Source organism: Contarinia nasturtii, unplaced genomic scaffold (assembly GCF_009176525.2).
Source record: "Contarinia nasturtii isolate CC-2019 unplaced genomic scaffold, AAFC_CNas_1.1 Cnas_scaffold_220, whole genome shotgun sequence".
NCBI lineage: Eukaryota > Metazoa > Arthropoda > Insecta > Diptera > Cecidomyiidae > Contarinia > Contarinia nasturtii.
Window position 1 is genome coordinate 2,181,708 of NW_022197577.1, and position 14,782 is coordinate 2,196,489.

The window sequence follows — 14,782 nt, forward strand, 5'->3', positions numbered from 1 at the left end:
ATGTTGCAGTATTATTTGGAGAAAAATAAGAGCTACTCTTTCGCCGCAACGATTCATATATGAAACGCATTGTACAGATTTTTTTTTGTCTGCAATAACCATGTACCGCGTCTACGTGCGACAAGCTGTTAAGCTGTTTTTATTTTGGAGATTGATTTTATCTAAATTAAATGAAACATTTATTTTTATTTTGCAGACAAAATCTCTAAGGTTTTTGAATACCTTGGTGCAAACTTCTCTATAGAGTAGTTAAAAAACAAAAATTTCAAAATGTATACATGCAAAAAATCCCATGTGAAAATTTCAGAATTTATTTTTAAATGTCATCCTGAAAGTGAAAAATAAATGTGAAAAAAAAAAAACTATAAATATTTGTGTTTAAATTTAAATTATTATACACACGTTGCACACCATATTCAATTTTCTCTCCCATTAATCGTGTAATCGCACGCATTCATTCAGTTAGTAGGTGCCTGCCCCGGCCAAGGACTTTTTTGAATTTGCATTTCTCATTTATTTTAGCCAATGTGCATAAAGCAATACTTACGTTTTTTCCTCATCTCCTCAATCAGAGTTTATTGTGAAATTTTTATAAAATAATCATTAGTATCGTGTAAAAAACAATTCTCAATAGACAGGTCTGAAGCGAAAGTTAAAATCGTTTATTATAAACTTCGAGCGGCGTATTTTTTGTCGAATTCTTGCCAACAAATAAAAATGGGAAAATTCTTCGACGAGAAGACAGAAAAATTCCAAATTATTTAATAAAGATGAACTTTTCCGCACTGCGATCCACAACATGCATTTATTACATATCTTTTACTGTAAATATGAATTCATGCGAAAACTGAATCTGACATTAGTTTTGCGATAAAAATAATTTACATGTATCGTAATGACGTGAAACTTTGCACAGGGTATTTTTTTTCACACAAAAATAACATTCTGAAAGTTTGAAGAAATTTAAATATAATTTACTTCTAGTGGAAGCTCGAGTTTTTACCCTACATGCTACTAGTCGTCCACACAAAATGTTCGTTTTCAGGCAAAAAATCAGGCCCCTAAATTGTATTAAAATTTCTTTAAATTTGCTGAGATTGTGTATTTTGGCAAGAAAATAAGATTAACAAGTTTTTATGTGAAAAAGTGAAAAATCTAAAATTTTGTTCGGGAGGTACCCCTAATATGCATTGAAATTTCTTTCTAACTCTCAGAATGTTATGTTTGTGTCATAAAAATAAGCTGTGCAAAGTTTCAGCTCATTACGATATCATACAGCCATGCCTTCTATACAAATATCCAAATTTTTAAAAAAATGTGTATGAAAAAAAAACTAATGTCATATCCGGTTTTCATGTACCCAAAAAACCCCAATACAAATTTTTGCGTACAGAGTACAGGGTACAGGGTACGCACATACATTCGGACATCGAAAAAACGCTAGATTCGTGTTCCCTGGCCCCGAAAACACCCAGAAAACACATTTTTGATGGGTGTTAATTTTTCGACCGATTCCAATACTTTACTACTTGGTAGTACTTACACACTAGGTGTGTGCGGAAAAGTAAAAATCGAATATGATCCCGTTCCATCATAACAAGATTTACTAGAAGATCTGAAACAAAGTAATTTAATATAATTTATAAACAGGTTCTTCCCCGAATGAAATAAAAAGCATTTTTTTTTTTATTTTTGACATGTATTTGGTTTCAATTTTTTTATTGAATTTTTATCGATAAATTTCAGTTTGAAATGTATGTTCATCCGTATCTTTTCGAAAAATTCATAATAATATATTTTAAAAATAATAATCGATAATATAATCATATTAATAATAATAAATTAGCGAATGCAGCGATAGATAATAATGTGTATATAATTTTGCTTTGTTTAATGCATATTTTCATTTAATAATATAGTAAGTACCATTTATACAAGTAAAAATTTGTCTAAAATTTGCAAATAAATGATTTGATCTACGAATTTCGTTTTGTATAATATCGAATGTTTGCGCCAAATGGTTTTTCTTTACTATAATATTCATATAATCAAAATAGACAGCTATCGGGCCAATTAAATGGAATCGTTTGATTATTATAATATTATATTGAATCGATTCACGGCAAAAGTTTAAATAACGGTAAACATTTCAATATGAATTATTTCTTTGTCATTTATTTTAACTTTTGCTTCATCATTACCATTAAATTTTTTAGCATTGAGATAAACACCATTAACACTGGTTATTTCGTATAAAATATTAAAAGCGACACTAAAATTAATGCCATTTCCGTGATAGTTTGTAAACATTTGCATAACATTTGACAATGATGCTTACTTTCTATTCAAAATAAAAGGTTTAGGTAATAGTTATGAGGCAGATTATTTTTGTTTAGGAAAGAACATATTTTTCAATACGAACAAAACAGAAATAGATCGAAATAAGAGGAAATATTTAAAAACAAAATTGCTTCAAGTCTTGGATTTTATTGAGATGAAATTTTGATCGAGTTAAATCGAAGTATTCAGAATAGTGATGGCACGAGAAAAAAAAAACCAACCACATAAAATACTAGCGTTAACTAAAATCACGAATTTCTTACAAACATTATGTTGCAACATAGTTTCCAAAATGACAATTGATCAAATGTTTCACGTAGATCTTTACATTATACCATAAAGATTACTCAACATTGACATTATCAAAATCGATAAAAAATATAAACATTTTGATTTTGCACCGACACTTTATTCGCCGAGATCAGTCCAAAAGAATCTCAGCAACAAAATAAAAATGACGATATTCTAACAATTACGCGACAAGAAACATGTGTCGAATGATTTAATTTGCATTAGACTCTTATGCTATAGATAAGATAAGTAATGCCAGGATGCCAGGTTAAGCTTTTTTTATGTAAATTGCAAAACTATTCAGCTGCATATAAGACGACATCAAAATAGCTATATAATATTTTCATCTGTATTTATGTTGTTTTTTTATTTGGTATCTGATTTAAATTAATTACGCATCAAGTTCTGTGTATATGTGTATAATGTTGTTTTACACCGCTCATAGCAGTTTTAACATGCAGTTTCATCTTATTCATTACCAATTGTTATATATATATCGAGGGGGGTGTAAATGTTAAATCGTGTGTCTGAATAATTAAAAAGTGGGTTTTATATACAAATAAGCGCACATTTATCATATATATAATTATTTTGATACATTCACGCTCTTACAGCAGCTGTTTTGTGTCTGTAATTTGCGATTTAAAAAATTACATGCGCCATATAGCTTTGAGAGAAAAATAACGTATTTTTTAGGTTGTGTTTGCTATTTGCATTTACATCGTACATTCATCGTTTTCAGCGAGTATCAATGTAGATCTACATGCTAAACGTCACATTTAAAAATAAAACAAAATATCTTCACTTTTCAGGTTAGTATGAACGATTCTGGTTCATATTCGACAAAAGTACAAAACATTCATTGATTTCTTCATTATTGTCCAACATTCTTCGATTTGACATCTGCGATGAGATCGGGCGTTGTTATCATTTAGTTTGCTTCAAGTTTCTCACTGGTACTGTCCAATGTTACATTTGAATCTAAGCTCGCACAGTCTGACTCCTGCTCTGGATTGCTGGTATAATTGGCCGCCTCTTGTAATCGTATCAACATATTTAACTGTTTAAAACAAAAAAAATCGTTTAATGTCATGAAAACAAAAAATGTGGATATTATAACTTACCAATGGATCTTGTGAATCCGAACCATTAATAGCACCACCTTCCAATCCAACATCTTCAGCATTTATCTGTCTCAATGGTGGTATATTTTTCGTTCCATTAATCGCTGTCCATGGATATGTTTCGCGTACAAATGTAACTGGATCCACCCATGCACCGCCACGTCGACCATACAACTGGACACCTTCACGTACTGCTTCCAATAAATACTTTGCCAAATTATAGTTCCAAACATCGGTGAACCAAACTTGAGCATCGGTCACATCAAGAGGACACGACAAAAATAGTCGCGGTCCAATGGTCACATCACTTGAACTGTGTGTTTCAAGGAACCGATTGATATGCTGCCATATAGTTGGAATCCATGTAAATATCGCTGCCAAATGTGGTTGACTTGTATTTGTGGCTAATTCAAGTGCAAATAATCGACGACGCAAGAATCGAGCCAAGAATCCTTTAACCGGTTCCATGTGATTTGCAGTCAATACCCATCGAAAATTGTGATGAAGTTGTAGATTTGTTGTGTTGCACGTTGCCTGTGACATTGTACCAATGATGCATGGTAGCTTCGATGCAGGACCAGCGCTCAACAGTACTTGAAATACATCGCCAAGCGCCGATGCATGATGCAAATTATCCAAAATAATCACAGATGGTAGCTCAGATGCACAATTGGCCATCGTCGCTTGAGCAGCTATGTGACCCAAATAATGCTGAAGCTCTTCCGACGATTTATGGTCGACACTAGAATAAAAATCCAAGCATTAAAATTAATAATCAAAGAAAAATTACACCAAAATGATGATTTTTAAAATGAAACCTACTTGAAAGTTGCAATTGCTTCATTTGGATTATCACGTTGAGATTGTGTAACAAGGAATTCGGCTAATTTTCGTGCCAAATACGATTTGCCCGTGCCACTTGGGCCGCATAAAATCAGACGACGATGATCGTTGAGCAAATTAATGTATCGTTGAACGATACTGCGTGGAATCAAGCTGTCGAATGCAAGTGAACCAACATCTTGCAAGCAAATATACAGCGATCTAACACTGCCAATAATATAACCGCATGGTAGTAGTTCAGGATAGCCAATTTCTGGGCCCCGTTTTGCTTCGCCCAAATGGTATGACGTAATGGAATCGGTATTCAATCCCAAATTCGTTCCGGGATCGATGCGAGCCAAATAGTCTTTGAATGTTTTGCGTACAATGTAATCGAGATTTTGCCATGTTGTTTTACCCGAAATATAAGTGTAGGCAATGGTAAATTCACTTGATGTTGAGCACATCGAGAATGATTGTTTTTTCTTTTCAAATCCGTTTTCATGAATTTCGCCAATTTTTTGGTCGAAAAATTCATTTTCCGATTGTTGTAGGTCTTCGGAATATTTGACAAAAGATTCCGGTTGACCCAAATAAACGACAATCGAAATTTTCTTGCCGTCTAGTTGATCTTCGGGAATTTCTTCGGCCGGTGTTGACATATGATCTGAATGATTGCCATTCAAATGCGAATGTGTTGGACTCAAATCGGAATTTTGTTTTAATGAATCTGGTTCGGGTGCGGGTGGTGGAATGTCTTCTTCTTCGGTTTCATCCAAACTCTTTGGCAAATCCAAAGGCTGTAAAAATACATGGAAAATTAGCAATTGACACAGAAGACGGAACCAAAATGAATTTTAAGACTTACCGGACGTAAACTGCCATCAGCCAAACTGTATCGGCGTTGATCACCAATCGATCCATTCGGGCTCATTGGACCACTGTTGCCCAATGACACCTGGCTGCCGGCCAACGATCGACTCGTTACCATCTGTTGCAATCGTTCATTATTATGTTTCAAGCTCATCATTTCTTGTCGCATTTTATTCACCGTTTCTTTGAGACTTTCGAGCTGTGATGCCGAACTCAATGCCTCCAAACGAATATCGGTTAAAACTAAGTCTTTTTCTCTGAGTTGTTTTTTCAAATCTTCAACGATTGGATTGTTTTCCTCTTCAATGGCATCGATTGGTTTGGCATTTTCAACGACTGGCATCATACGATGTGGACTACCTTTTGTCGGCGATGGCGGCGGCAATGATGTATTTGTTTCATTCGATGAATTCAAACTAATCGAATGGCTCGATGGTATTTGTTCCAATGTTGTGGCAACACTGACATAACGACCATTTTTCGCTAATTTGGCATTACGTGAAAACATTCGGAATGATGTTCGCAACCATCCCGATTTCTTTTTATTTTTATCTTGTGTTGAACAACCCGAACTGATTGAATTCAATGAGCACATCGAATCAGAGCTTAAATGTCGCTCGAGCAACGCATCCGTTCCAAGTGCGGTCGTTATTGTTTCGCCCGATAGTTTTGAAGCCGTTCCATTCGATGGTGTACTTTCAATTGAATTTGTTGATGACAGCCGATTCGTTGATTGATCCGTATTGCTCATACTTTGAATGTGTGCCGTTGTCAAACCAGCCTGAATCGATTGCTTGCGCAATAATTCAATTGTTTGACGCATCTCCATCAGTTCACCATCTTTTCGTTCGGCAGTGGCCGACAATTGTTGCAATCGCTGCGTCATATTACTTAAACTTTGCTCAAATGCTGACACCAAGTGCGCCTAAACAAAAGAAAAAAAATAAACACACGAATTAAATGATGGAATGTGGAATACATTGTTTAAAGGCAAATGCGATTTGTAATATCAATGTACAGTGCTCAATAAATAATTAAATTCTTGGAAGCATATTTATCGCTGTAAGCCATCTCGATTTCTGGAAAATAAAACCCAACCGATGAAATAATTTCATTGTATTCGAAATTGATGTTAATTTATGGTTTCGACTATCTCGAATCACGTATATTTTATCATCGCTCTGAGAACAATAGACACAGTGAATTTCAATAATTCGACTATTGAACCTGACCATGTACTAATGTTCATGCTCGAAACGAAATCAATTTAAATGTTTCAATTTTATCAATATCACCATTTTGATACTTGGGTCCTCTTCAATTTGTATCTGATTTAATTTGATTTATAGTTTTTAACTCGAAATATTGACGATTGCATCACGCATACATATGGTTTTTTTATTTGTTCGTTAAATTTCATGCTCGACTGCGACTAATTATACCAAAGTATAAACTATTTAGTGCGAAATATCCAGAGAATTTGCAAAATAGAATATGAGTGGCATTGAACGATTTTTTGCTGTTTTGCTCTACAAATGAAAGATGTTCAACTCGACTTTCAATTAGAGCCAAGGTGTTAATAAAAGCTAATTGATTTACAATTCGGTATCATTTGATTCGTACAAATATGATATTTGATCAAAACGCAAAAAAACGAAGTGTAACAATTCATGTCGAATTAATCGCCAGCTGTGTATGTGTTACTATCTATTGCGTACAATTTATATGATATTTTCAACGGCAAGCAACAAAATGTTGAATCTTAACAAGATTGCAAATGAAATCAATACCAAATATGGATTTTTAATTCATCATCATCTCTAACGGGATGAAGTGATAAATAGAAACAAAAGATAAAACACAATATGCTCAAAAACTTCGGACTTATGTTCAACATACATGGACACGATCGAAACTCAAGGAGGGGGGTCAATCGGAGGAATTTTCTTTTCAAATCGAAAGAAATACTCAACCGACTATGGAGGTGTAGCTCGAACGACTTTTCCGAACTTACACCTCCCCTTATGCCCATGTATGACATTCAATCCATATAATATGATAAAATTGTTTTCTTGTTGTTCGTACGCTGTGAATTGTTTCTGGCCATATGTGTGAAATAAAACTGCAATAGGATATTTATCATGATCGAAGCCAAGCCTTATTTCAATTCAATTTTATTGCATTGTCATATGACCAAACGCCCGAATGCCAGCTTCGCTACGTATTTTGATGCATAAACTAAATTTTATTGCATCTTGATTTGTGTGCCCTGTTTTGTGTCCAATACCGACACATGGAACGGAAAAAATAAAGTTGACATTGCACGCTGTGTGAAATGTGTTGAGAGCATTTTGCCGATAAAAACGCTTCGTTCAAATTCTAATACAATAAATGATGACTAATGATTTTGTTCAATTAAGCCGCATTTTCGTGTTGCAAGCGGCGACAATACCGTAACTCTCCCATCAGATTAAAATCAAACACCTGAACTGTTCTGTGACAGTGTTGTTGGCGTTTTACGAATGTAAAAAACAAAACGAACCATTTAAAATCGGTTAAGAAAGATATCAGATTTTCTATTCAAATATCATGTTATGTGTCGTGTTTATATAGACTTTTTTCTCTCTCTTAGTGATTTTCTTCGCATTGAGCAAGACAAATGACTAATTGATTCCCATTTATCTTGTGATGGCTGAAAAACAAATTCAGAAGAAAAAAAAATGAGCGTGAACACACAAACATTTTCTGAGTACTTATGACGCCCTAACGAACATGATTTGCACTATTATGTACGCTTTTTTATGATCACCATCAATTCTAATGGCATTTTACTCTCTATTCAAACCAGCTCAAAAGAAGAAGAAAAAAGACAGCAAATGAAATAACTAGCTAGGAAGGTTAAGATGCCACCTACAATGTACAAACGTGTCTCAATTTCGTTTTGAAATTGTTCGTAAATTGAACAAATTGAATCGACACAATAAATTGATAATTTATGAGCGCGCAATAGAAACCTGGTTACAGGGCTTTCGCAATGCAAATCGATTTCTATTTGTCAACATATTAAAAAAAGAGAATGAAATTGCCTATCAAAGGAGCCAATTGCACTTGAATCGATTGCAATTAGTTTCGCTTATATGGATGATCGGTTTGAATTAAAGAAAAGTTTGCAATAAATATTTGAAATATCACATTTTATCGCGTTTGCCGTTTGCGTGACTCATTCAAGCGTTTGATTCTTATTTTAAACGATGCTGGAATTTTTGTGTGTTGAACCTGTTGGTGTGAATGAGAACAAAAAACATACACATATAAAACGTAAATTGACGGTGACAGTCAGTCGTAGATCGGTTGTACCGTTGCCGGCGGCGTTTCTTTCAACTTGGATAAAAGAAATATTTTGTAAATATATCCGATCACAAAAAAAAACAATTTCTGAATTCCGACTGTTGATGATAGAATTAAACGTAGAGAATGGAAGTGATTATAATAAAAGAAATAATATTCGCAGCATTCAAACGGCATATAAAAAATTATACATGTTTCATCGGCTTAACAAAATCGTTGCAACGACGACGTTGAAATAAACAAAACGCACATTCGACAAACCGCAACCATTCACACAACAAAATGTAAATATATCGATCGCAATGCAGATTAAAATCTGGTTGTCACAATCAAAACATAGTAAAGCGAATATATATGCGGATACATGCTACTGCTAATATTTATTAAGACAACGATATTAAATTTATAAAATCAAGATGGAAAATATTCAACTGACTCCTATTCAAATCCAGCCAAGCCAAAACCTATCATTATGTTTTTTTTATGATCATTTCCAATCGGAGTATTAATTAGCGATTGCAATTAAATATTGTAGTTAGTTGGCGTTGAATTGTATAAGTACTAGTTTTAAGCACCCGAGAGAGGAGTAGAAGAGAAAGAATCTTGGTTTGCTTTTATCACGTTACTTTATCGCATCGATAGTGTGATTCTTTTATACTTTATCGGCTTACTTGATGTTTGCTTTGCTGATCTATTTGTCGCTTATTTATTGTATTAACGCCTCTTTTTTTATATTCATTCATACAAGATATTTCAATTCAGAACATGTTATTCACACATCGTTTCTGCTGATTTAATTTTAACCATCAGCCAGCAAATGTGATACAACTATCGCTGTAAAGTGCGATTTATTTTATGCAATGGATTTAGTGAACGTTACAATAGGTATTTTTGTTGTTGTTGATTCAATGCTGCATTTGGATTCAGGCAAATATCTATATAGTATAATTGATTGAAATCATGACACTTCCTGTTGTGAGAGCATAAAATAGAGAGCCGATCATTTCTATTAATTTTAATTGAAACAAGAATATATTTGTTAAGTTAACCGTGACTATTGGCCCGATATGAGTGTTCTTGGGATTCATGTTTCCATCGACATGCATATAGAGACAGATATGGATTTGAAAACTGGTAACCGATAAGAGAAATGACCACACAAGATGTCGAAACCGTTTTTGGGTCCAATATCGTCGTTTTTCTTTCTTTCCTTCGATTTTATTATTACTGCAATGGTCAACCGAGAATTGTTTTATGCTACACATTTTAATTTAATATGAAACAGACATTTTAAGTAGGTCTGAAGTCTTGTGTTCACAGTAATCGATAACAAATGCGGTGTGTATGTTTTTTTTACTTCGCCTTTCGGGCTAGAAGAGAGGGAAAAAGAGTCCGAATACCAAAATAATAATAAACTTTACGAAACCGTGAAACAATAGAGACTTTCTGTGAAATATTTGTATTGCATGCTAGAAAATGGTTAAAAAACCATATGTTTCGAGACTTGATTTGTATGTGTATTGCAATTCAAACAGTATGGAGGCAGACAGTCAAGAAAATAAATGCAGTTAGACTTGTCCATAAAATATAATATAAACCATACATTTCTGCACATAGACCATATTTTTAATGTGCCTGTCAACACACTCAATTCATCGTGTATTGAATGAGGAATGAGAAAACGAAGAGAGAGAGAGAGAGAGAGAGAGAGAGAGAGAGAACTCGGTGGTCATATTTCTTTCTTTGTCCTATCCATTTAGATGCACATTCAAAATGGAATGTTTCGTCTTCACATGAGAAGTGAAGAGACACACAAAACCAAAATGCCACATAAAATGGTATTTTTCTTCATCTAGCACAATGCACAAATAATATGCTTACCGTTGTAAAAAAAGTGCAATTTTTTTTTGTTCGAAATATAAAGTCTCGACTTAACGCACACATAAACACATTATTATGCTTAAACAATACAAAAGAATTAAGATGTGTGTGTGTGGATTTTTATTAACCTGCATTGGTGGGCAACTTTGACGTCGATGATCCTTTTTGATGGCCAATTCATACCACGGTATTTGTGGTTTACTGCGCAACGTCGTTTGACATCCAATTTTACAATCCAATGGATCCAAGTATTCAAAATCGTTTTGTGTCGTACCATTAAATTCATTACTGGCATATTTTCGTCGGTCTTCAAAATGCGATTGGCATTTTTGTAGTCGTTTAAGTGCATCTTTTGGATGCGCAAGCGTTGCATATGGTCGTCTAGAGCCATTATTTCGTGTTTTAAATGCTAATTCACTTGGCTTTGGCAGTGTCGTTGTTTCGATTTCATTTGGAATTAACATTTCTGAACTTCTCGTTGTCGTTTGCGGTACCGATTGCATTGTATACGAACCCATGTAACTCACTTCACTCGGATCATAATAATTTGTTGTCGAATTATAGTAGTTTCGTATGCCATGATGATATTTGGTGGCGGCGGTGTCGTTGGTCGGTGCATTTTCAAAAATTGTATGCGTTGGATGACTGTATGATTTTCGATACTGTAAACTTTGTGTTTTTGCAAAATTTAATGTTGCCGTTTTGCTAAGCTTTTGCAGTGCATATTCACCGGACGCCGAATCATTTCGTGTATAATATGATGTGGTGAAAAGTTTTGATGTTGGCGGCAATGAACTATACATGATATCATGTGCAGCCATTGTTTCGGGGCTCGATGATAAATTTGTACTATTACCCGCTGATAAGGCGGCATTTGCATAACTCTCGTATAATGGACTTGTTGGCCGTGAATATAGAAAATAGTCGGAATGTTGTGATGAATTGCATCGAACATGATCGGGAGACGGTTTTGGTGAATGATATCCATTTGAATAGGTTTCATAGCATGGACTGGGCGGCGGTAATGATGATCGATCATTCGTTTCGATACTACTGCCTTGATCGCTTGTCGACAATTGACCATTACTCGAACACTTGAATGTCCCACACAGATTTTTCACCGCATTCAATTCGATGTCGTCAACACTTTTCAGCATTTTAGCCTCATTTTGTAGTGCATCACTGGTCGGTGACAGTTCTGTCAAACCGGTGAAACTTTCGAATTTATAAACCACCTGATGATCATTTGTCAATGCATCGTTGCCATTCAATAAAATGTTTTTATTCTTTGAATTTTTATTATTGTTGTTGTTATTGTTGTTTGTGTTGATTATCATGTCGCTGGGATTCTCGTACAATGGCATTGAATCACATTTCATCGACATCGGTTTCAAGCGTTCCAATTGCTCGACACGGCTTCGACTACGTTGTAAACCACGCGATCGAATTGTCGCAAAACCATCATGGATTTGTGATGTTTTTATTGCCGACATTGTGACTCTCTCGGTTTTCTCCGTCGCTTTTCGATGGACAAATTATTTAGTCGTTAATCTAAGGTCACTTAAACAAATTCGTTTCTTTTTTAGCATCAAGTCTCTTCGCTTGACTAATTTAGCTATTTGATCATTTTTTTTCTCGCTCGATTTTATGATGTGTGATTTTACGATTATGAATTTTGTACGATGCCTATAAAGAATAATAAATTGTGTTGAGTATGCAACTTACCGTTATGTTTGCCGTCAATATCGGATCGTTTCAATTGAACATTTGAAAGCATTTCTGGGTGTTTTTACGGCGATAATAGTTTAAATTCGATTGTAAAATGACAAAAAGATATAAACATTTCTTTTGTTTCGATTTTAAATTTGCTTTTTTTTTATGTTCATCAAATGACTTGATTCAAGTCAATGTAGTCATTTCAATTTCAAGAAATGTAAAAATAGAGGCATCAATATAAATTCTTGATTCTAATTAGATTTTGATGTGAACTAAAATCCATTTGGGCAAAATGAGATTCACCAGAGAATATCATTAGTGGTTTTAACACTCTCGCCGGCCTGGCCAAGTATAGTTAATTAATTTTTTATTCGACGTTTTATTTATTCGGTATCAAAAGTGCCAATCAATTCCAAAACCGAGTCGCTTGTTTTATGAATTTAAAAGGCAATTTAGTGTGCATAATTAAAATGTTGTTAAAAAAAGAGTCGCTTGCCACACGATCGTGAATTTTAAGAAGATCAATAAAAAAGAAGAAAAAAAGCATTAGAATTCAAACGAGAATGAGCCTAGGGATTGGATGGCATTACGAAATTGAATACACATGCGAACGGTGGCAGTTAAAATGAATATTCCATGTGGCTCATACGTTTGTTTTTCGAATCGATTTTGTTTTTTCCCTTTTTCGAAATGAAAAATTGCTTTCAAATAGAAACACAAATTCAATCTATACAGGGAAGGAACGAAAAATACGTTTATGACATTTATTATGATGAATATAAGTCTTTCAGCTTGATTGCAGCTGCTCAACCTAGTAAACTAGTGAAATTTTTCCAACGACATTGGACTCCACAAACTGAATGATTTAATTCAATGTTTCTGAAAATGGTCATTTGGTCAACGACTTCAGGCCGAAACGCGCGTTTTCTACTCGAAGAAAAAACCATCCTACAGTCGTGATATAGTAGAATAGAATAAACGAAGTATAAAATCCAAATGAACGGACGCTAATTTATGATCAATGTTTCAGGTCATAAGTTTTCGGTATTTCAGCACCACCGTAAAATGGCATATCGTTTTCATTTTTCGAGTAATATAAAAGGCAAACAGTACCTAACCGAAACAAATGCACGTTTGAAACATTCTACTTGAACTTTAAGAAGCGAATGCACGAACAGAAACAAACCAAATAGAAATATCGTTTGTGGGCTGCTATTTTTGGTATATTGCACTCTCATTATAGCGTTTTTCTTTGAAGAGAAAGAAAGAAGAAAAAAAACTATGTTCAAGTGAAAATATAAATAAACCGACGAATAAACATAAAGGATTTATTAAAGGCGCTTAAAAATGAATTTTGGAAACCGGATAGAATTCAAAGCAGGCGATGAACGATGCCATGATTTCATAAACACCACATTCATTCCATGTTTTTTTTTCGTCTGAGTCGGTCGAATAGAATTTAATTGGATTTTTCTCTGGTTTTTTTTTATTTCAAAGTTTCTAATGAATAAACCAGAAATTCTCATCCATAAATTTATGCGGACTGAAAATTCATTTCAAATCGCAATGCACACGGCTGAAATAAGTATATTGTAATTTATGATTACCATCTGAGCTAAATGCTACTTTAATAAATCACATAATATTTCGAATGTTATGCATTTCGACATCAAATAACACATAAATGCATTTTTGAAATTTCTCTTCACGCCATGGGTTTTCAGTTCAATCTGATACATTCTAATCTTCATCAAAAACTAAATGCCAATATGTTTTTATTAGAAAATATGTAACAAGAGAGAGAGAGAGAGAGAGAGAGAGAGAGAGAGAGAGAGAGAGAGAAAAAAGCGTTCCACAAAACTCATTGCTCATCATCATTTCTATTATATAGATTTTATTAGATTTGGCAAAGCTATGATGGTTTTTATGACTCTAGCAAATATGTTAACCACACACAAGCGCACCACATGTTCTACGAATCATTTTGAAAAAAAACGAGAGAAAAAACCGTCATGAACGGTCATTGTAACAGCAATGTCGTTGTCGTCTTGAACGCAATCCCGCTTCGGCTATAAAAGTGGACGGCAATGAAATCATATCGCAAATGATCGCGTCCAACAACTGATTATATTTGTATTGAATACACTAAGAACGGCTAATAAAAACAAGTGAACAAATCAAATGAAGAACAAATACCATGTATTGGAATTTTATTGATCAAGTTCAAAGACGGCGTGTGTATGCGTAAATCATTTATTGTATCTTCTATATGGAAATGAACGCCAGCTTTGTGTGAACACACTAATGGGCGATGAATTATTTAATGTTCGTGCCAACAACCATCCGAAAAAAAATGTGCCATGTCATTGTGCGCCAAATGAATTAAT

The 14,782-nt window shown here is 34.1% G+C and overlaps 1 protein-coding gene across 9 annotated transcripts in view; it reads right to left on the reverse strand.

The window, feature by feature from the left end:
- Window positions 1–1,870: 1,870 nt before the first annotated feature.
- LOC116337173 (protein sickie) overlaps window positions 1,871–14,782 on the reverse strand; it is a 246,185-nt gene continuing 233,273 nt past the window's right edge. For 3 of the 9 annotated variants that reach the window (XM_031761550.1, XM_031761551.1, XM_031761552.1), the window contains 4 exons: window positions 5,446–6,375; window positions 4,578–5,377; window positions 3,756–4,497; window positions 1,877–3,691 (listed from right to left, as the gene is read on the reverse strand). In XM_031761550.1, coding sequence (XP_031617410.1) covers window positions 3,563–3,691; window positions 3,756–4,497; window positions 4,578–5,377; window positions 5,446–6,375 — 2,601 coding nt within the window. In that variant the 3' untranslated portion in view covers window positions 1,877–3,562. Of the gene's footprint in view, window positions 3,692–3,755; window positions 4,498–4,577; window positions 5,378–5,445; window positions 6,376–14,782 lie in introns of all 9 variants that reach the window. The other 6 variants (XM_031761547.1, XM_031761546.1, XM_031761549.1 and 3 more) reach the window with 3 other exon arrangements.